Raw genomic sequence first — 22,615 nt, 5'->3', positions numbered from 1 at the left:
GACCGAGCAGGATATGCGCATCAGTTATTCTCATCTTTTTACCACTTCAAGTATGTCTCTATGCTCGTTTGAGGACGAACGATTATTTTAAGAGGGGGAAGATGTAACGACCAGGATATGGTCATTTTGAGTATATTAGCCCCGATCCCCTATTTACTGTTTCTCCCGTACCTTTTTCTTCTTATGTGACTTGCCGGAAGGTTTCGTTTTGGTTTCTGGAGTGTTTTGGGACACTTAGTCCCTAAATGGAGGCTTAAGTCTTAGGATTTTGACCGTAGTTGGAACTGTATGAAGACGACTCCGGGACGGAGTTTTGTCGGTTCCGTTAGCTCCATTGGGTGATTTTGGACTTAGAAGTGTGTGCGAATTGTATTTTGGAGGTCTGTAGCTCATTTAGGCTTGAAATGGCGAAAGTTAAATTTTTGGAGTTTTGGACCGGTAGTGGAAATTTTTATATCGGGGTCGGAATCCAATTTTGGAAGTTGGAGTAGGTTTGTAATGTCGAATATGACTTGTGTGTTAAATTTGATGTCAATCAGACGTGGTTTGATAGGTTTCAGCATCTATTATAGAAACTTAAAGTTTCAAGTTCAATAAGTTTGAATGAGAGGGTGATTCGTGTTTTTAGCGTTGTTTGATGTGATTTGAGGGCTCGACTAAGTTTGTATGGTATTTTAGGACTTGTTGGTATGTTTGGTTGAGGTTCCGGGGGCCTCGAGTGTGTTTCGGATGCTTAACAGATTGAATTTGGACTTAGGCTAGTCGCTGAAGATTTTCTGGTTTCTGGTGTTTTCGCACCTGCGGAGGGGAGACCGCAGGTGCGGGATCGCATGTGCGAAGGAGGAACCGCAGATGCGTCCAAGAAGGAGCTGGACAGGAACCACAAGTGCGAAGATTTTCCCGCACCTGCGAGAGTCGCAAATGCGGGCAGTTGGGCGCAGGTGCGAGGGAAAGCCGCAGGTGCGATGCATTTCTGCACCTGCGATAGTCGCAAATGCGGTTGCATAGCCGCAGGAGCGGACCCTGGGATTCTAAGTGGAATCCGCACCTGCGATGGTATTTACGCAGGTGCGGCGTCGCAGATGCGACAGAGAGTCCGCAGGTGCGAAACTTCTGGACTAAACACTTAAATGCAAAGGTTCGCGATTTTTGCTCATTTTCAATATTTTGAGCTCGGGTTTGGCGATTTCTTGAGAGCAGTTTTGAAGGGTTTCTTGAGGTAAGTCCCTTGTGCTTATTTTTGATCAATAATCTTGCCTCCCCATTTATTTTCCTACCTAGCTAGTATGTATTTAAGGTGAAAATTGGGAGTTGGAGGCTAGGGATTTGAAGAGTTTAATTGGGGTTTTGAGTAGTCATTTGAGGTCGGATTTTGATAGATTTGGTATGGTTGGACTCGTGAGTGAATGAGCTTTCAGATTTTGTAATTTTTGCTCGATTCCGAGATGTGGGCCTGGGTCGACTTTTTAGGGCAAATTTCGGAACTTTTGTTAAAGTATTGATTTCATTAATTTGATGAGCCTATTATAGTTGTATTTATGATATGCAATTATTTTTGGCAAGGTTTGGGCCATTCAAAGTTAGATATTCGTGAAAAAGGTATTATTACCGATTGATTGAGTTTGGTTCGAGGTAAGTGGCTTACCTAACCTTGGGGGGAGGGGGGAAGAGGAGGGGGCATTCCCTTAGGATTTGGTACGGTTTTTGATATATGAGCGTCGTGTATGTGAGGTGACGAGTACGTACTCGGGCTATTGTTGCAAAACTCCGTTTTTCATTAAGTAAAATACTTGTCTTCCTTTAACTGAGCTACACTAGCATATGAATTTATCCTGTTTAGTCTAGAATAGCATGTCTACGTGTCTTAATTGCTTATGTGAACTCTCTGCAGCATGCTTGGTGAAATTTTCTCCCTCTTTCCTTGACTAGTACTTAGTCTAAATCGTAAGATTTCGTAATGCAGTTGTATTTCTATGGTTTGCTCTGCATATTTACTTTGGAACTATGGAACAGTATTCTGGTAGATCCCCCTGTACTGCATATTTACTTTGGGACTACGGAACGGTATTCCGGGAGATCTCCCTGTACTGCATATTTACTTTGGGACTACGGAACGGTATTCCGGGAGATCCCCATGTACTGCATATTTACTTTGGGACTACGGAACGATATTTCGGGAGATTCCCCTTGCACATTTACGTTTGGGACTACGAGATGGTATCTCGGGAGATCCCCTGTTGTTATTTCAGTGTACTGAGCTATTGACTTGCTATGATTCCATTCTTTGTTAAATTTTAATACTTATTTTACTGCAATATTTCATTCTGTCTTAGTTTATTTTATATATACCAGTAGGGCCCTGATCTGATCTCGTCACTACTCGACCAAAGTTAGACTTGGCACTTACTGGGTACCGTTGTGGTGTACTCATGCTACTCTTCTGTACATATTTTGTGCGCAAATCCAGATACTTCTTATGAGCCCCGCTACTAGCTGAGAGTGCTTGTTGTTGTACAGAGATTTCAAGGTATATCTGGCGCGTCCGCAGACCTCGGAGTCCCCATCTATTCCCTTTTATGTCATTTACCTTCATTACTTCTGTTATTAGATTCTGGTGTATAGAGATACTAGTTTCCTTCTGTAACTTGTGACTTATGATGTTCCGGATTTTGGAATTTTTGTGTATTTTTAAATAGTTGGTTATTGTACATGCAGGAGGCATGGTGCCCAATTATGTTGTTACTGCTACAGTTAGTTGTTAAATTTATGTTTTCATTTCATTATTCCGCAAATGTTAGGCTTACCTAGTCGTAGAGACTAGGTGCCGTCACGACGTCATACAAAGGGAAAATTTGGGTCGTGACAATGAGCTTCCAGCATATTATGCTGGACCGGTATATTATACTGGAATATTTTTCGGATTTTGAATAGTGTTTTCGTTCAGAGTTATCTTTACATGAAAAGTGGCTAAATTTCGATTACTTTTGAAACTATGACTATTTTTCAATTATCACTTGTAAATCTTGCTATTTTTGAATTTATCCCCTGAAAAAGGAGTTCTCAATTACTAGAAAAAAAAATGTTAGTAATAATAAAGGAAGTTTTCTATATGCGTATTTTTCAACTGTTACATGTTGCCTTCTACTCCCTTTTTCATATTAGTATTAGTATTAGTACGAGTGCTTTTCCTATGGCACACGATATGCCATAAACTAATTGCATTACGATTGTAGTTTTTCCTCAGAATTTGATGTTTAAAGTATAACTTAATTGCGTCCTTTTGGTACAGGATATACTACGAAAGAAACCAACAATTTTGGTTTCATCAAAATTCTGGTTACCCAAAACAAAAATGGGGTACCAAACAGTAATTGTTAACCGAACAGTAAAATTGATTTATTGCTTATTGATATCGGGTTATCGAGATAAAGGTTGGTGAACAGATTGAAATTTTATAATTAATGACTTAATGATTTGGGGGCAGATTACTCACTTTTCTTATCGGATAAACCGTTAACCCGTTAAATATTTTTATATTTACACCTTTACCCCTATGTATATTAAGTACTACTTGAAATCATAAATCCCTAATTTCTCAATTCAACACTAGCAATAGTCGTCTCCCTCGTATTTGTTTGTGCATTAGTTAGCTAACTTGTTTTCCTCGTAAAAAATATTTTTTCTTTCAATTGAGTTGTCAATTTTTTTTAATCCATAGCACATACTTATTTACTCTCCCTTGTACCGGATATTGCATGTCACATGGATTTGAACATACAGGAGTATATAAATAAATTTAGATCACAATTTTCCCTTATCTCTAGTTTTCAACTTCTTTTTTATTGTCCGTTTGATTTAGTCGATAAATTGCCCGATAATCGCTAATCTGATACCAATTTGCTTGATGTATTATTGGTTGGCTAACAGATTACTCCATTTATAAATTGGTAACCGATAAGTCAAACCGTTAAACGTAAATATACTCCCGATAAGCGTTCCTAGAAATGGGAGTGGGAAAATGTGAAATAATAGAGATTTCTTCTCAAAGGAATCGGCCAGTTAGTTGCTTTTTCTCCTCACCATTTCGTGAATACTGAAGTACTCTTTCCTCTGCTACATTTTTTCTGGCAAACTGCAGACTCATAATGGGTCCATGGAGCCAAATAATGGAGAAAATAAAGAAGATTTTTCTATAGCAAGTCAAGCAGATAGGCCAAGGCAATATTCTATAGGTACATCAAAAATGATACATCTCCATCTAACTTCCAAATTAAAGTGGCCACAAGTACTGAAATTAGGGTCAGAGCTAGGAGGAGTATATAGCAGAGCTCTAAGGCTTAATTTGTTTATGTATCAAATGGTTAAAGTTGCTTTTGGAGAAAATCAAAATGAATTAAAGGAGGATATTTCCACTTTTGCCTTATTATATCAGTAGGGTACTTTCTTGTCATATACAATTTGGCTCTTTTTTCTTGGGAAGTTGGAAGCAAATATTCCTGTGCAACCTTGTTGTAATGCCAAGATCATATTATAGAATTATGAGGGTGTTTTTTTGGTATAGTAATGAATATGTTATCAAGGTAGGGAGGTTTTTTTTTTCATAAATGGGCGAATCTGAATAAGTGAGGCCAAGTGGTGATCTATGCAGAAGGAAGGGGTGGTACGCGGATCGCTCCGATAAAATTTCATATTAATATTGATGATCCACTGATATTTCATATAAAAAAGGATATATAATCAAAGCTTGACACCTTGAGTAACAAAGTTAAAATAAGTGTCACGGTTCAAGTGCTTCCTGCCGGGCCCTAGACCCAGGATCTTCTCTCCTCTCACAAACTTTTTAACAAAGCTTATTTTGCTTTTCCTTGTTCCCTCTTTTTCATATTTTTGTTTCCTTCTCTTTCTCTTAATTTCTTATTTTCATCTTTGTATTCTCTTTATACAATCTCATTTTTATTAGTTATGTAGATTATAAAAGTATATTTATTTTTGTTTTCCTTTTCTAAATCTCGATTTTGAAATTTCAGTATGCTTTTAATCATTTTTCTTTTGATCTATTTATTGTTATTTTTTCCTTGAACAACAACAACAACAATCCAGTATAATCCCACTAGTGAGGTTTGAGGAGGGTAGTGTGTACGCACACCTTACCCCTACCATGGGTAGAAAGACTGTTTTCGATAGACCCTCAACTCCCTCCTTCCAAGAACTCCCCACCTTGCTCGTGGGGTGACTCGAACTCACAACCTCTTATTTTTTTCTTGAAGGACCAACATTTTTAGTTTAGTTATCACGGTGTATTTATGTACTAAAACATCTTATAAAGTGAACCAAATTAATTGAAAAATGGATCGAACCGAATCGAGTTAATTCAAAATTGAACGAACTAGCCAAATGTACATCATAATTCGACCTCCTTGACTAGATGTAAGTTTACATTAAAGATAATGACATCCGTAACTATTAAATCCTGAATTCGTTTATGAATTGGGCAATAGTTTCGGATAACAAATTTTTAAACTAACAACAGAAATATGAAATCAAGGTAGGGAGCATCGTTCTCATAAATGGAATATATATAGTGTGAATCTGAATTAGTGGAACCATGAGTTTCGCATAGCAAATTTTTAAACCAACAAAAAAACTACCTTTCTCTGTAATTTTGCAATATTACAAAATTTTGCTTTTTCTTAGTGGGACGGTGCATTACACCAATCGTATTAAAGAGTGAAAGATTATGGCATATGCCATATGAATGGACAATAATTAAGGCTTTAACCCCATCACCCATTGCTTAAAAGTGATTCTTCAAATAATTTATTCCCAAAAAGAAAAAACTTATTCCAATGTCCCTATCTGTGTTAGTGAGTTTATGCTGTTTGGATTATGGATAAAATTTCCCCAAGGATTTCGTATTTTTTATTTCAAAACTCAAAATTTCAAAAAGAGCAAAATTGTCGAAAAAAGATAAGAAGGTACTCCTCCTGGGATATTGAGCCGGGAGACTCGTGACTTCGGATTCTGCAAAATCGCTACAAAAAATAATTAATGTTGTCAAAGGCGGACCTACCCTTTAACTTGAAATATATATATATATATATATATCATAAATAATAATATATTTTTGCTTATAAATAATTTAATTTTAAATTTTATATAGTCCCATAAAAGTTATGGCCTCATGTTTTTTTTTTTTTTTTTTTAACTCTTTTAGCTTGTAAGACCAAACATTTCAAAAGTTTTTCTTTCCGTCTACTGGACTGCTTTTTTTTCCTCGGTTTAGGGAGTAACTATTATGTGAAGTACTTAGAAAATCTTGACAAATATATAGAATATGTAATAAAAATGAATATAGGATGTCCTTTTCAGGAATCTCTCATTTCGTCCTCTTTTGCTAACTCGCGCGGCGATTTTCATATACAATTTACCTCTTTCTCAAAAGCTGTGTTTATTTTTAGCAATCGTCTCTCCGTGTTCAACTCGTTAGCAGACATCGGAGACAAATCAAACTCAACAAAAGGAGAGAGAAACTTAGAGTGAGAAGAAAGAAAAATCACACATATTAAAAGCAGCATTTACCAGTTTTTACACACACACACAAAAGGAAATCAATCTACCAGGAGAAAGACCTTTCCTGTTAGACTGATTTTCCTTCAACTTTTCCACAGCTTTGACCATTTGTTTCTTATTCAAATTTTCCCCTTGTAATTTAATTCCCTCTCCAAAACCCAATTTGGCAAATTGGTTTGTTTTTTGAGTTTAGCCTTTGAATTGAATTTTATTAAGATGAAGGGTTTAATGTGGGTTTAGGATGAATGATATTGACATTCAAAGTTGGTTTATGATGTAATACAAAAGCGGTGGTTACATTAAAAAAAAAGAAAAGATGTCGCTTTATATTGGTCGTCAGGCTTCCAAGGTTCGTCTTTTAGGTGTTTAAATTTTCTTAATTTGCTATTTGAAGATAAGGAATTTATCGGTTTTCTTTTTTGCAGCTGTGGAAGAGAATTTGTTCGGAGACAACAACGGAGATCAAGCTTCTTACTGAAAATTGGAAATATATTCTTGGTGGCTTAATATTCCAGGTTTTTAATTTGTTCTTCCTTTTCTTATTAACCTCCTTTTTTTGTTGTACAGAATAAAAACACTTGGGAAAAAAGTCTTCTTTCTGGGTGTTTTGGTTGAAAAGCAGTTTTAATCAAAAGTTGATCTTTTTTTTGTTAAAAAAGGTCTTGTTCAATATTTTGAACCAAATGGGACAAGTTTTAACCTTTTGGGCATGGGAAAAGGACAATTATTGTTAATGGGTGTATGTTGGTTTTAGTTTCACTTTGTGGAGAGTTGATATTTAGCTTAACGGGGCAAAAGTGTTCATCCATAATGGTGTAATTATAATTACTTTAATATCTTTTTAACCGTGGTGTCTGGGCCGGCGGGCTTGGGCGCATATACCTGCTACCTCCCCCAAAGGTGTAATTGTTAGTATTTACTTTATGATGAGTTGATTTGCCTAAATATTGAGGTGAATACAATTTTTCCTTTAGTTTTTCTTTTTGATAAAGATTAAAGCATAGCTTATGTAGTGGTGACTTGCATTAGTAGCAAAGTATTGTAGTTGTAGTTCAGGTTGAGGGGCGACGAGAGGCTTAGGATCCTTCAAATTTGTTGCGTATAGAATGATGGCCTTTGTGACTTACGTTTCTTAAGTACACATTTTACTGCAGTTGAGAAGTGGTGTTGGCCACTGATTAATGTATCATTTCCTTTTTCTAATGCTTTTCTTAATTTGTTTTGGTGCTGATCTTAGTGTGTTTTTGATACATGAGTGTGAAATCTTTCTGTTCTTTTCTTAAGTACATCCACGGACTTGCTGCTCGAGGGGTTCATTACATACATCGGCCTGGACCAACTCTTCAGGATGCCGGCTTCTTTCTTCTTCCGGTTGGTTTTATTGGTTGTTTTTCTACATTTCTCCACTATTTTGGAAGAGGTGTATTGATTATTTTTCTTTTCTTTACTTGTAAATTTCCAGGAGCTTGGTTCAGACAAAGCTTACATAAGTGAAACTGTATTCACCACCATTTTTTTATCTTTTGTCTTGGTGAGTTGGTGTTCATATAAATCTTTCCATCATCAGTTAACGCTGAGTCTCTTTGCTCCCTCTTTTTGTTAATTACATTCTTTTTGCTTTTAAATTTGATGTATTCTGTTTCTCATTCATTATAGTTTGTGGGTAAATAAAGACCGTCTAGGCATTCATAAATCATAAGCATACTTGAATATGTTCAAGGCTAACTGTTAGGCCAAGCTAACTTTAGGTTCGAAAAATAGGGAAAACCTGGATGTTAGACTCTAAAGCTTATAATGTGGTATTAACATTTACAGTTTATTTATTTACCTATGAAGTGAATTTTGTATGTTCCTGATCTAATTATTGCTCATCTTTTGCTGTAGTGGACATTCTATCCTTTCATTTTCAAGACCAAAAAGATCTATACGGTTCTGATATGGTGCAGGGTCCTGGCATTCTTAGTTGTAAGTACCTTCTTTTCTAGTCTTTTACCTTCCTTTTGTTTCATAAGTCAATTTTCAATTAGAGTAGTTTTGTTAAATCTATCTTCTTTTCTAGTCTTTTACCTTCCTTCAGGGAGAATCTCGTTCGATCCAATCTATCTTCTAATTTGTTAAATAATTGTTTGCTACAGGCTTGTCAATTTCTCCGGATCATAACATTCTACTCTACACAGCTTCCTGGTCCAAATTATCATTGTCGTGAGGTAGTCCAATTGATGATTTATTGGTTAGCATTTTGTTTAGTGTTGTCTATGCACTGTCTATGCACCGCGCATCACCTTACAGTTTATTTTGCAATTTCTAGGGTTCAAAGCTTGCTACACTTCCTCGGCCTAATAGTGTATTAGAAGTTCTACTAATTAATTGTGAGTAGCACTCACGTTTACGCACATATCATTTTGGGTTTTGGGTTATAACATTCTTTGACTTTGGTGCTTGCATGATTTTTATGGCAGTTCCCAGGGGTGTACTTTATGGTTGTGGTGATTTGATATTTTCTTCGCATATGATATTCTCTCTAGTCTTTGTGCGGATGTATCATAAATATGGCACACGAAGGTAATTAATATATATCTGCTTTAACATAATACTTTGTTTTTACTTTTGGTGAATGCAACTCTGCAAGTGATATTATGGATGATGGTGGGTATAGAGTTGATTGTAGTTTTACTAGACGGACAACTGAAACAATGCGATGATGTCCCACTTCCCTCACTTCTCCTTTCTTTTCTTTCAATCTTCAACCTGGAAGATGAGATTTGCTGATTGTGCACATCAGGATTTTTTTCCATATAATTTGTTTTTTTTCCTTTTATTTTACGTTAAAGAAATTGTTTACTTAGGCTCATTATTTATATTTTTAAGTTGAATTTGGCACTTTTTTTTTCCCTTCTTCTGTATTTCTTTGTTTTTCCTTTAATTTGATCTTCTCAAGAAGAAAAGAATGGCTGTATATTAAGTGTTCCCAGCACATCCGGAACTTGTTAGTGATTGTTTGATTTTATTCTGCAGGTTTATAAAGCAATGTGCTTGGTTAGCTGTTATTGCTCAGAGCTTTTTGATTGTTGCATCACGTAAACATTACACAGTTGACGTTATTGTGGCATGGTGAGTCTAAGTTTTGGGCTTGAGGTTCTGTTTTGCAAATTTGTTGGCAAATATCTGGCTTAATTGAGCTATACTGATTTTCTACAGGTACACTGTTAATCTAGTAGTATTCTTCATTGACAAAAAGTTACCAGGTTAGCATTTGATCTGAACTTCCTTGCAAACAGGTTGTTTGTGCTGGTTTTATTATTCCCTCGTCCTTTTCCTCCTGTTATTAATACTCAAACGAGAAGGGCAAAAGAAAAGTTGAAGCATGAGCTGTTTGTTGCAGAATTGCCGGACCGTACTAGTGCAGCCTTGTTGCTACCGTTAAGCAAGGATAGCAAGACTAAAGAAGAGAATCACAAACTTCTGAACGGTAATTCTGGTGATCCTGCAGACTGGGTATGGAGATTTACCCGTTTCCATTTTCCAGTTAGGTACCTTTAGTAACTAATGAAATTACTCTGACATTGTTTTCTGCATTGTTTATAGAGGCCTAGAACCCAAATCAACGGGAAGATCATGGAAGATGGTAATGCGGTTCATGTTGAAGCAGCGATGAATGGTGTATAGACGATAGAATGCAGACAGCTCAACTAGCTGAACCAGGTTTAAGCACTACTGCTCGATGTCATTACAAGGTCGGGTCTGAGCGTGGTGTTCTTCCAAGTTCAATAGTTTTGGTCCGTAGAGTAGGATGCAAAGTCTAGAGGGTTATGCTTTGAATGCCTCCGTGGTCCCTATGCTTAAATTTAATATCATGGAATTCCATTTTTGTTCCCTTGTTAATGCCATTATTCTCTAATTGTGCTCACCAAAGTCTTAGTAAAGGGAAGCCTTATGCACTAAGCTCCCGCTATGCGCGGGGTTCGGGGAAGGGCCGGACCACAAGAGTTTATTGTACACAGCCTTACTCTGTATTTCCGTAAGAGGTTGTTTCCACGGCTCGAATCCGTGATCTCCTGGTCACATGACAACAACTTTACCAGTTACGCCAAGACCCCCTTCGCTCACCAAAGTCTTAGTACACTTATTTATTTCCATTAAGGTTGAAAACAAGGGGCAAGAACTGCAAAATATGCAACAAATGAGTTGCAGCAACTTTGCAGTGGCTGGTAACATGGGATGTACAGAGCATGTGATGATCCTTTATGAAAGAGCCAACAGTGGCAGGTGTTGGGAGTGTATTAATAATAGATCCAATTAAATGCTAGAGTATCTTGGCTCAAGAACCACGTATTCCTTTTGCTCATTGTCAAGATCTTTATGTATGGCCTATTTTGCCTGTTTACTTAAAGGTGCATTGCACAGATAAAAGATAGAGATTGCACCTAAATAGCACATGCCTGCTCCTTCCTTTGGGGCACACATCCATTGCCTTTCTCCTACGACAAGTGTGTGTTATCTCATCTCTCTGACGCCTGAAGTACAATTTACTGTTCTAACTCAGATCGTCATCTCTTTTTGTTGATAAAGAACAATCACAGATTAGCCATGTGCCACTATTGGTCCCTGTTTCCTTCTTAAAAATGTGAAAATTGACGTATATTTAATACGAAAAACAGCGCTGAAACAAGAATTAGAAGAAAACTGAGACAGGAATATTAGATCACAAATGTAGGAGAGATTGTTGAGACAGGAATATTAGATCACAAATTGAGACAGGTAAGAGTTGGACGGGTTGGACTATGATTCATATTTTAGCCCATCTTGACTCAGTCCAAGTAATTTTTGGGTTGGTCATTGACCTACCAATTTATTGATTCAACCCATTTTGACACTTCCATAAGCAGTCCAACCCGTCCATTTGATACCCCTATCTTGTAGGGCTGTTTATCGGGCAGATTGGGCGGTTAATTACTAACGGTTTGGCTTAACGGTTATCGGCTTTTAAATGTATTAATTCGCTAGCCACCCGATAAGATATCGGGCGGATTGGTATCGGTTTAGTTCTTATCGGGCGGTTTATCGGCCTAATTCAATCTATATTAAGTGCATTAATTGTTTGTTGACCGCCTAGCATACAAATTCAGAATAGGAAATTACACATTGAGTCCAGACATATATGTTTGTTAGCGCCTACATAAGAATGATGTAGTGTGTCATGTGGTGTAGAGTGAAAAAAGCAGAACACATTGTAGTCTACATTACATCCCAAAGCAGACTATGAAATGATGTAATTAAGGAAAAAGTAGTTCTAATGGATATGCCACTGTAACTCTTGCTAGCTATAACATGGATCATACAAGGATATCAAATTTCATTGAGATAACTATGTGATTGCCTGGGTGTAGATGCAAAGGAACAATTTCAGTAGTTTAGCTCATTAAATATAATGGTATCTAAATTAATTTATTCATAGCACAAATGAAGCAAAATTACAATAAACGTGCGGTCCTTCCCTTTTTTTCTTGTTCATTTCTCTTAGAAAGGTAACAATATATTAATAATTAACACAAAGGTTGTGCTGGAGCCATATTTACAATTTTAAAAAGCAAAAATATGAGCTTGCTCTTCATACTAGGGCACTAAGATATAATGCTGGAAGCCTGGAAATCGACGAGATAGAGTACTGCGGGTGGTTGCTGGAGTGCTGGTTGAATTTCTACTGAAGCTGGTTGAATTATGGTCGAATAAAGAGAACCATAATTCTGCTGGTGGCTGCTGGTTGAAGTTTAGGCTTTAGGGTTCTGATTATTTAGGAATTAGGCGTTAGAACTTAGAGATAGTGTACTGGAAGAAGTGGAAGGGTTTTTGATATTTAATATATATATATATATATATATATATATATATATATATATATATATATATATATATATATATATATATATATCTTAACGGGTTAACGGATTATTCGTTAAGAAAATTGAATAATTCGCCCCCAAACCGATAAGCCGTTAATAAAAAAAATTCAATTCGTTCCTCGTCTGTTAAACCGTTAACCCGATACCAATAAGCCATTAAAATTCGGTTTCGGTTCAGTTTTCGATTTCGATTCGATTTTGAAGCTATCTTGGTGCAACGATGTTGGGCACATCACCTTGTTTAACATAGTGGTAGTGCAGGTAACACTGATTAAAACGCTGTACCAGCCTCTCTTCTTTTTCCCTGATTTAATAAAACGTTGAGTAGTGAAGTGAACTCCACACCCATACAATAGAAATTTTTTGGCCAAGTATTTTCGTATATTATTATGTTCAACAGTCTACAAAAAGTAAATAGCAGAGAGACTAAATACGCAATAACCCTATTCTCCTTCCTTTTTACAACAACCCAGTATAATCCCACTAGTGGGATCTGGGGAGAATAGTGTGTACACAAACCTTACCCCTATCCTCGGGTAGAGAGACTGTTTCCAAATGACCCTCGGCATCCTTCCCTCCAAGAACTCCCCACCTTGCTCTTGGGTGACTCGAACTCACAACCTCTTGATTAGAAGTGGAGGGTGCTTACCATTCTCCTTCCTTTTTATACCCCATTATTGAGTGAACATCATAATGAAGCTAGCAGTCTGTTGCAAATGGTCAAGAGGCACAAATTGCATTTCACCTGCATACAAATTATTTTATTTTGTGCCTTAAAATGTGTGCTTACGACTTATTTCATTTTGTGTCGTGTGAATTATGGTAACTGGTAAGGTACGTAGCACATCAGCTTAGCATAGATAGATGACGGCCTATTAAGAAACATATCACATTCATTTATAAGATTTTAATGAGCAAAGGTTCTGTCAGCTTGATTTAATTTATACCCTTTTATTCAATTTCTTGTTCTTTTTTCTTTTATTATTCCTATATTTTTGGGGGGACATTTTTCTCAAAGGGTGCAATAACCAATAGCACACAATAGCCTGTCCACAACTGCTTTTGTTGATACTCTTTGACAGCCTAACATTTTGGTGTCGGATATAAGTGAGATTTTGAGAATAAATTGTCATGATTAGGGTATGTCTGTCTGTCTAACGACCGATGTTCTCACTGTGTTTGAGTCCATCTTTATCAGATACTGTAGGAGTGGGGTTAAAACTTAAAACAATGACTTGTGGATTGAGGGTCCTCGACACCTTTGACCTTTGTCGTGGTACATGGAATAACAGAATGGGCCTACTTTGTTTCCTTAGGAGATATTAAGTGGTGTTGATTATTAAGGCCACTAAGCTTTTGTTAACATATCTATTTTCAGAGCTTGAATCCGTAGTACATTTATCATTGCGCTTATGGTGCTTTCAATCCGATCCAATTTATGCATATATAATGTAAAAAAAAAAAGACATAACGGAGAAAAGGAAGGAGACAAAAGTACAAGGAGAGAAAGATAACATAAAAAAAAGTATAACGCAAAAATTTGGGTGTCTGGCCGTTGAAGCAGTCCAAGATTCAGTAACTATTCTAGAAATTGGAAATTTGGCAGCTCCTGTCTCGTCCTCTTTCTCCTATAGTTTTTACTAGGTCAAGAACTCACCATTATTCAAGTCAAGGAGTAATTATTCTTTTGAGATATAGTGGAAGATATAAAGTTATACGTTGGGCTAAATGGAATTAAAAAGAAAATGACTTGACTTGATAAGGTCTTAAAATTAAATAATTACTAATATTGACCTAGTCGTAATTGGAAGATTACATTCGTCAAACCAAATCCATTTTTCTACTTTTATCCTTTGAAAGGTACTTTTATTGGAGTGCCTCGTGCATATCATTAATCCACGCTTCTTGTCCTTATTATTCTGGTGTTACTATGTTATTGTGATATCTGTTTTGTTTCTTTCGAAGAATGGAGCAGTGTTCCTTCACATTCAATTCTTACAATTTTAGCCCACTATCTCATACTTTCATTTATTTATTTTACATTTGGAAAATTGAAAAGTTTTGTTTCCCTTTCAATTTTATGTTTAAAATGGATTAATTATAAACGGTATAGTCAATAACACTTGCATCACAATAATAATACTACTAAGGGCAAATTAGAAGATCTAACAGTATTATATGAATTCAGATCTTTCAGTTACTAACCTGAAAAACTCAGGGAAGTGCAGTGGCCAGTGCAATAAATCAATGTCTCTGCATCTTTGATAAGGAGTGTTGTAACAAATTTTGAGATCAGATCAGTGTGAGATCTCTAGTTTGAGTTTTTTAACATATAATTTTTTTATTTGTATGCGAAATGAGTAATACAAAGTTAATTCTAAACTGGTCATGGTATTGTGCATGTATTAAATTAGTTATTCATTAGTAAACAACGAACTCTCCATTCCAATCATGTCACAACGGTTTCAGATTAAAAAATAGTGATAGTTAAACGTTAGTCAGTGAGAAAATGTGCTTTATTTCTGTCAAAACGAATAAATAATTAGAAGCATCCTTTTGAATTTTAGTTTAAACCAATGCAAGTTTACTCAACAACATTACTAGAGTCATTTAGTAAAATCGTATTTAAAAAACAATGTTGTACTTGGGGTGTACACGGGGCGGCTCATTAAGTTTGGTGGCATAAAGCCAAATTTTAACGTGAGATTCTTTTTAAAAAAATCCTATATATTTTTAGTTGAAGTAGATTTTTCTAGCTTTTTGAGAATAAAATTACTTAATTTTTTTTGCATAAACCATTTAATCTCTCGTGTGCAGTATGATCTTAAGTAATAGAACCTGATTCAAGCTGTTGATAACTTTGTATTAAAAGAATTTTTTGATGTTTCAATATATTTGTTGCAATGATGAAAACCCGAGGAAAAAAATAGACTTTAAAAGTGTATTTACATATTTTCTAATGATTAATGTAATCTGTTTTTATATAAAATATTTTACTTTTCTACTTTGAAATACTTAATATTTTCTTAAAAAGATATAGGGCTTCACGAGAAGAGTTGTGGTGGGATGGATTGCATATCTTCTTCTTTAACCGAAAGTATTCGGTTTCAGTATTTGGAATGAAAACAATCCCTTATAAGGAACAGTTCCCACTTTAATAAACTTTACACGGTACGAATTTGAATTAATCAATGCCCCCAAATTAAAAGTCGGACATCAAATAAGAATTGGGAAATAAAAATTGGGCCCCCAAAATTCTAGGGCCTAAAGCCACCGCTTTAGTGGCTTTATCCTCTGGCCGCCCCTGGGTGTACATGGACCGAGTTGGTTTGATTTCGATAGAAATCAAACCAAACCAATTATATCGGCTTGGATTGGTTCGATTTTGTCGAGTTTTTTGGATTTTTCGGATTATTTTGTTACATGAATATTATTTCAATCTTAATTTGTTAAATTTTTGATAAGTAAATATATGTTTAGTAAAAAATCTAAAAAATGACAAACATATGATCTATTAAAATATTCTTATGGGAGAATTATTTTAGTAACACATGATAGTTTTCTTTTTAGTCGTTTGATAATAATTTTTCATTGATATACACTTTCAAGGTTAACCGAATTTAATAATTAAACATAAAAATCAATATGATACCTAAATAATGATATGTTCTATTTAATTTTAAATTATCGAAATACCACTCCAAATTCAAAAAAGATAAGTATAAGAATTTAATAGATCTTAACATATGAATATGGAAGAACAAAGAAATTAACGCATTTCAGTAACACTTGATGAGAAAATAATCATACAACCCATTATTTAAAGTTAATAAAAATAGAGCACTTCATATTTAATTAAATATTACATCTCATAAGAGAATCACAAAATATTTCTAGACATTTTTAAAGAAAATTTTATAAAAAGTCTTAAAAATATATATATTAAAATTATATATTTATATGTCGGTTTGGTTCGAATTTTTTTACTCAATACTAAACCAAATCAAACCAAACCTAATCGAGTTTTTTAATCGGTTTGATTTGACTTTTCGGTTTAGTACGATTTTTCGATTTGATTTGTATACCCTAGTCGTACTGAATGTAGCGTCTGCCAAATGCAATATATTCTCTTTTAGACTCAATCCTAAGTTAAACTTCTAGCAAATTTACACGGATGTTGATGTATAATATAAAGAGAGAAGAAGGTACCTGTTTATTAATGGAAAACACATTATAGTGAAGATAAAGGTGAATGCAAAAGACAAAATCTAGTAGTGAGACTAAACAAAAATGAATAGCTTCTATTAACGGAAAAATAGATATATAGCCTCAATTAGATTCCAATTCACAATGACATTCCGAGACCTAGGTTCCTTTGTTTCTTCTTTAAATAGAGTTAATAGAAAATATTGCATATAAATTCCTTAATTTATCTCGTAGAGTGATAACTTCAATACATTACGATGCACCACCACCAAAAGATGTAGAGAAATGATAAAAGGTTTCTTCACCTTAACGGGTTGATCGCGACCGGCACAAAAAATGTGTAAGTAATTAATTTAAACTCAATAAATCAAAATAAGTTATGGTAGAATTTAGAATTCATAAAACTCAAATTTCATGTGATCACTAGAGGAATGAATTAACTTATACTCGATCTTATATTAAACATAATAATTAAGTTGAAAAGTACCAAATAAATTAAAGAGAAACCGCTTATCAATTAATTTGTTTTTTTAATTAAAGCGCGGTGCTAGTAAATTTCTTTTGGGAAAGGGAGTAGGAAGAGAAGAAGCACAAAAGAGGAATGATGAGGAAGTTGAAACGCAGCTAAAAGCAGAAAAGTTAGACCAGAAAAAACCCAAAAAAGCAGACACAGTGATACATTTAGTATATAAATCTAGAAAAGGTCATTCTCTTTTGCAAAAGCTCAAACACGTCTTCCTCTGAAAAGTTAGACACATGAAAATCACTGCTTCTTCATAATTCAACCATATACCCATTTTTCTGTTCTTATATTCATAGTACAACATATAAATCTCTTCCTTTCCTTCTTTCTGTATGCTCTTGAAAGGACCAAACAAACAGAATTTGCATAGCTAAACAAAATATCCTTTCTTTCTATACCCACATAGTAATTATCTTCGTCCCCAAGAAAGAGCTACTATATAGAACCCTGTCTACAATTCCCCCCCCCCCCCCCCCTGTGTTCTGCTAATGCTTGAAAAGGGTCTAAACTTTTTGTTCAAAGAAATCTCATAGAATTTGCTGTCTTAGTTTTCACTGTCAAATGGGTGTTTACTGTTCCAAATTCTTTTTCTGCTGCGGGCATTCCCACCTCAAGCCATCTCTGCACGATCTTTCTGATCTGGGTATTTTTTCTCTTTCACATATTTGTATTGTGCTTTTATGTGACTCTGTGAATGGGTTGACGAATGTTCTTCTTGTTTTCGTAATTGTATTGTAATCTGTTACAGAGAATGGAGGGGAAAATGAGAAAAACGCGTTACCGAGTTTTACTGAATTTAGTCTCGACGTGCTGATGATTGCAACTGATGGATTTTCTGCGGAAAACATAGTGTCTGAGCATGGTGAGAAAGCCCCAAATGTCGTTTATAAGGGCCTGCTCCAGAATGGTCATTGTATTGCTGTTAAACGCTTCAATAGGTCTGCTTGGCCTGATTCTCGCCAATTCTTGGTTAGCTTTTGATTAAACTCTATTACTTCTGTTAAATTATATGTAACCACATAGAGCCATAGAGGGGATTTGTTTCTTTTTCTAGGACTAGCGCGTAGAAGATTTTTTTGTTTATGGGTGGCAATGAGATGCGAACTTAAGACTTTAGTCTCAATGTCATGTTGAAACTTTGTGCGACTTCCTTATCTATCAAAGCTCAGATAGAACACATTGTTTATCTATTTTATATATATACGATGGCTGCACCACCACAACTTGCTGAAATCTGTTATGGACACTGTTTGTGTAATTAGGATGAGGCTAAGGCAGTTGGGAATCTGAGGAGTGAGAGACTGGCAAATCTACTTGGATGTTGCTGCGAAGGGGATCAAAGGTTGCTCGTAGCAGAGTTCATGCCAAATGATACCCTAGCGAAGCATTTATTTCACTGTGAGTTTTTCCCGAAAGTCTTGATTTTTATAGTAATACCTAAATCTTTTATAACAGAGTTGTAGAGTCTAGGAGCATTATCTTATTACTCCTCGAAGTTGACGTGGTCTAAATTTTTAAATTTCATGATTTAGAAGTTTAAGGGAAATAACAGACTGATGTTCTTCTTTGGTGGCTGCATTCCTAGTTGTAAAATATATCTTGGCAAGGCTAATGAATTAGTTTATGAGTTGAGGGCAAATGCTGATATTTGATTTGCTATGAAATGCAATAGGGGAGAGCGAACCTATGAAATGGGCGATGAGGTTGAGGGTAGCCTTTTACTTAGCTCAAGCTTTGGAATACTGCTGCAGTAAGGGCCGAGCAATATATCATGATCTTAATGCTTACAGAATCTTATTTGATCAGGTAAAATTGGTTTTGCCTTTATGCTCGTTAATCCTAATGTGTTGCTATTTGTGTGGCTTTCTAATTTTAGTTTGCTTTCTACAGGATGGTGATCCTAGGCTCTCTTGCTTTGGCCTAATGAAGAACAGTAGAGATGGAAAAAGTTATAGTACAAACTTGGCTTTCACTCCTCCAGAGTACATGAGAACAGGTCAAATGTTTCTCTCTTTAAGCGTTAGTCCGTTTCGTGTTCTATATTAGTCCGTTTCGTGTTCTATACTGTCAGTTTAGTGTTATATACTGTGGACTTTCGGTGACTTTAGACTTATAGTTGCTGCAAAACCTAGCTTGGATGGGCAGCTGCTTAATTAATTTATGAATTTATTGCAGTCGGGCATTTTCTTTAGTACCATGTTATGTTTTCCACCTTTATTCAAATAAAGCCAATGCTGATATAAGAGTTTTTACGATTGGCAGGAAGAGTGACAGCTGAAAGTGTAGTTTACAGCTTTGGAACAATGTTGCTAGATCTTTTGAGTGGAAAACATATACCTCCAAGCCATGTAAGTCTCGGAAGATTGTTGGACCTTTGTTTCCGGAAAATCATGTAAACTCCTTAGTGTGAAATCCATGTACGGATGGACATTTTTGACTCTATTTTTTGAGTACCTAAATCTGAGATGTTGCTGTTCTTTTTACCCTCCTGTAGGCACTTGATCTAATTCGGGTGAAGAATTTCTCGACGCTGATGGATTCTTGTTTGGAGGGTCATATTTCTAATGATGATGGAACCGAGCTTGTGCGGCTAGCCACCCGTTGTTTGCAATATGAAGCACGTGAGAGGCCAAATGCAAAATCTCTTGTTAATTCTCTTATAAGTATTCAGAAAGAAACAGAGGTACGACCAAATGATAGCACTGTATTCCCCTTGACTTGCTTTGAGATCGTTCCAACATTTGAAGAGTTGAGACCTTCTTTCATATATGAGATTGAAGTGAGCATATATAGTACATTCTCCTTTAACTTAGGCAATTGAAATTTGGTTATCTGAGTTCACACCATAGTAAGGTTGATTCTCACAATAGTATACATGTGTCTCTTGTGAACTTTAGTTTACGTCGTTAGTTATTCTTGGAACTTGAAAGGGGAATCATGTTTGTGGAGTGACATTGACCACAATCTTTTGACTCGTGGGACGGAAACAAGTTTTGCTTAATCTGCGAACATGTGCCTCAGATAACCCAACTAGGTTTTTTTTCCTTTAATTTAATTTTCTCATATTGCTTAGTGATGGCCTAGTGGAAAGGATTCTCCACTTCTAACCATAAAGCTCGCAGTTAGTGTGAAAAGCCTCTTGGCCCCTGATAAGGTTTGAGAGGGTTTATGGTGGGTATGGGAGGGGGGAGGGGGAGGGGGGGGGTTACCATATCAAAAGAAAATTATTATTATTATTATTCATAATGCATGAGGCTCATATTTCTTGATGATGTAATGTCAGGTGCCATCACATGTTTTGCTGGGCATTAGACATGGAACTGCAACCCCACAACAACCGTTGTTGTTGACAACTACGGGTGAAGCATGTTTGAGAATGGATCTTACTGCCCTTCATGAGATATTGCAAAAGACAGGGTACAAAGATGATGAAGGAATTGCCAATGAGGTTTGTCCCCGCTCTATTTATTGATGATGAGGGAATTGCCAATTGTACATTGTCCCTCTTGTTTCCCAAAAATTAAGATAATGGAAGCTGCCTTCTTGCCAGTATTCTTCTCATGATCCACTTACTTAATCTTGTTTTCTCACTACAGTGAATAAATTGGGATTTTTAAGGTTCATAACCCCCCCCCCCCCCCCCCCCAGATGTCTAATTCTGGGTGTCCCAAATGAATAACGTGCTTTGCTTGAATACTGTAAGAGCAGTTGTCTTAATTGCTGTCATAGCGGGCCAGATATTGCAACTTATGACAAATATACTTTGCTAGCCAAATGTGCATATAGTGTCTTGGTGTTTATTTGAACAGAGTCTTCCCAATGCACGATTCGAAGGCGCATAGTAGAGCGTATGAACATCATGAACTACAATTTATGTTATTAGAAAGAAGATGAACTTGTCGTTCTGCTAGTTTTGGCATAAGAATTGAGAGATGTGTTGCTCTTCTTTTCGGTATTTCTTTTTGTAATACACTCCTTCAGTTATCTGGGGATTCTATCTATTGATTATTGGTATGTTTGCAGCTTTCTTTCCAAATGTGGACAAATCAGATGCAGGAAACCTTGAACTCTAAGCAGCGAGGAGATGCTGCTTTCCGAGCCAAGGATTCCGTTACTGCCATTGAGTGCTATACACAGGTCTGACCGTCTAAAATTGTTCATTCTTTTACTGATTCATGTACACCTTTAACATTTTTGCTGAGTTTCTGCTTCCGTATGTAAACGTTTTACCAAAAGACTTGGCTAATATCCTCTCAATTGTCTGAAGAAGCTGAAAATGAAATACAGACTCTCAACACACAGATAATTTCTTACCACCTAAACTATTCGAGCTATTTGTACTCATTATTTCATCCAATATTGTTGTGGTGCTGATCTTATAGTAACATTTTAGTTTGAAGAAGATAGGAGGGGCTTATATAAATACAATTTTTGTTTTATTAGTTCAATGATGGAGGGACCATGGTGTCACCAACCATATACGCCAGGCGATGCTTGTGTTATCTAATGAGCGACATGGCACAAGAGGCTCTAGGGGATGCAATGCAAGCTCAGGTTATATCTCCCGAGTGGCCAACTGCATTTTACCTTCAGTCTGTTGCCCTTTTTAGCCTTGGGATGGAGAATGATGCCCAAGAAGCACTTAAACAAGCTACAAAGTTGGAAGCAAAACGCAGCAAAAATTAAAACAGAACATGTGTATATTTGCACTTCTTGATTTGTACTGTCTCAAGTTTCTTGTATTTATAGGGCTTATGATAGAAAGTTGCTGTTATGTCAATAGTTTATTTTATACATTCCTTTTTTGGTTTTGTGTTCACATCCTGTGAAGGCATTGGAGAATAATTTATTGTCCTCTGATGCACCTTTTGTTCTTGATTTTGTGCTCACATTTGATGCACCTTTCTTTGAGCCGAGAGTATATCGGAAATAACCTCTTTACCTTCGTAAAGTAGATGTAAAATTTGCGTACACACTACTCGCTCATGCCTTGTAGGATTTCATTGTTTTTTTTTGTTGATGTTTAACGGAAATGGAATCTCATCTTGCTTGACTTAGCAATTTAGCACAGTAGTATGGTACTTTTTTTTGTTCTCCCAAGTCCCAATTAAATAATATATTATTGTACGTGTAGATTTATTTATTGCTCGAGGTTTCTCAAGTTGCAAAATGTCAGAACTTTCATTAGTCAAGAATCAAAGTTAGTGAATAAGATCCATTTTCGAACACATTATCCCACAACTCGAACACCAAGCCCCTTGTCTCTTTTGATAATTCCCAGCATCCCAAGTGAGAAGCACTGCATATTTCACGATTGAAGACAAAAATAACAAGTTAAATTGATAGGAAATATGTTTAAGTGGAACTCTAGCAACGTATTCCATGAACCATATCGACATTGATATCTATATCACGA

At 35.9% G+C, this 22,615-nt stretch overlaps 2 protein-coding genes across 3 annotated transcripts; both read left to right on the top strand.

Annotated features, from left to right (window-relative positions):
* The first annotated feature begins 6,374 nt into the window (after positions 1 to 6,374).
* Positions 6,375 to 10,482, top strand: LOC104118397 (phosphatidylinositol:ceramide inositolphosphotransferase 1-like). 2 transcript variants are annotated; one of them, XM_009629629.4, is made up of 12 exons: positions 6,375 to 6,919; positions 6,996 to 7,085; positions 7,855 to 7,941; positions 8,033 to 8,101; positions 8,455 to 8,535; positions 8,706 to 8,777; positions 8,879 to 8,939; positions 9,030 to 9,132; positions 9,586 to 9,681; positions 9,769 to 9,815; positions 9,953 to 10,039; positions 10,156 to 10,482. In XM_009629629.4, exons 1-12 carry the CDS (start codon positions 6,887 to 6,889, stop codon positions 10,161 to 10,163), a joined length of 834 nt encoding a protein of 277 aa, XP_009627924.1. In that variant the 5' UTR covers positions 6,375 to 6,886; the 3' UTR covers positions 10,164 to 10,482. The 2 variants fall into 2 exon arrangements, with proteins under 2 accessions (XP_009627924.1, XP_009627923.1); XM_009629628.4 differs by having other exon boundaries at positions 6,382 to 6,919; positions 9,953 to 10,065.
* Positions 10,483 to 17,285: 6,803 nt separating this feature from the next.
* LOC104118396 (serine/threonine-protein kinase BSK5-like) lies at positions 17,286 to 22,150 on the top strand. Its single transcript, XM_009629627.4, has 10 exons — positions 17,286 to 17,842; positions 17,948 to 18,168; positions 18,462 to 18,597; positions 18,872 to 19,005; positions 19,090 to 19,195; positions 19,462 to 19,547; positions 19,694 to 19,882; positions 20,483 to 20,647; positions 21,223 to 21,336; positions 21,643 to 22,150. The coding sequence occupies exons 1-10, from the start codon at positions 17,761 to 17,763 to the stop codon at positions 21,883 to 21,885; spliced, it is 1,476 nt and encodes a 491-aa protein (XP_009627922.1). The 5' UTR covers positions 17,286 to 17,760; the 3' UTR covers positions 21,886 to 22,150.
* Positions 22,151 to 22,615: the final 465 nt, after the last annotated feature.

This window comes from Nicotiana tomentosiformis, chromosome 2 (assembly GCF_000390325.3).
Source record: "Nicotiana tomentosiformis chromosome 2, ASM39032v3, whole genome shotgun sequence".
NCBI classification, from domain to species: domain Eukaryota; kingdom Viridiplantae; phylum Streptophyta; class Magnoliopsida; order Solanales; family Solanaceae; genus Nicotiana; species Nicotiana tomentosiformis.
The sequence above is the reverse complement of the archived record's forward strand: the minus strand, read 5'-3'. Positions and strand labels throughout refer to the sequence as shown.

Bases quoted from the DNA above. Each gene is read 5' to 3' on its own strand.
- LOC104118397 (XM_009629628.4), top strand. From the start codon at position 6,887: ATGTCGCTTTATATTGGTCGTCAGGCTTCCAAG. The intron at 8,536-8,705 runs GTAAGTACCTTC...TGTTTGCTACAG, and splicing joins GGGTCCTGGCATTCTTAGTT to GCTTGTCAATTTCTCCGGAT. The intron at 8,940-9,029 runs GTGAGTAGCACT...TTTTTATGGCAG, and splicing joins AGAAGTTCTACTAATTAATT to TTCCCAGGGGTGTACTTTAT.
- LOC104118396 (XM_009629627.4), top strand. From the start codon at position 17,761: ATGGGTGTTTACTGTTCCAAATTCTTTTTCTGCTGCGGGCATTCCCAC. The intron at 18,169-18,461 runs GTTAGCTTTTGA...TTGTGTAATTAG, and splicing joins CTGATTCTCGCCAATTCTTG to GATGAGGCTAAGGCAGTTGG. The intron at 18,598-18,871 runs GTGAGTTTTTCC...GAAATGCAATAG, and splicing joins AGCGAAGCATTTATTTCACT to GGGAGAGCGAACCTATGAAA.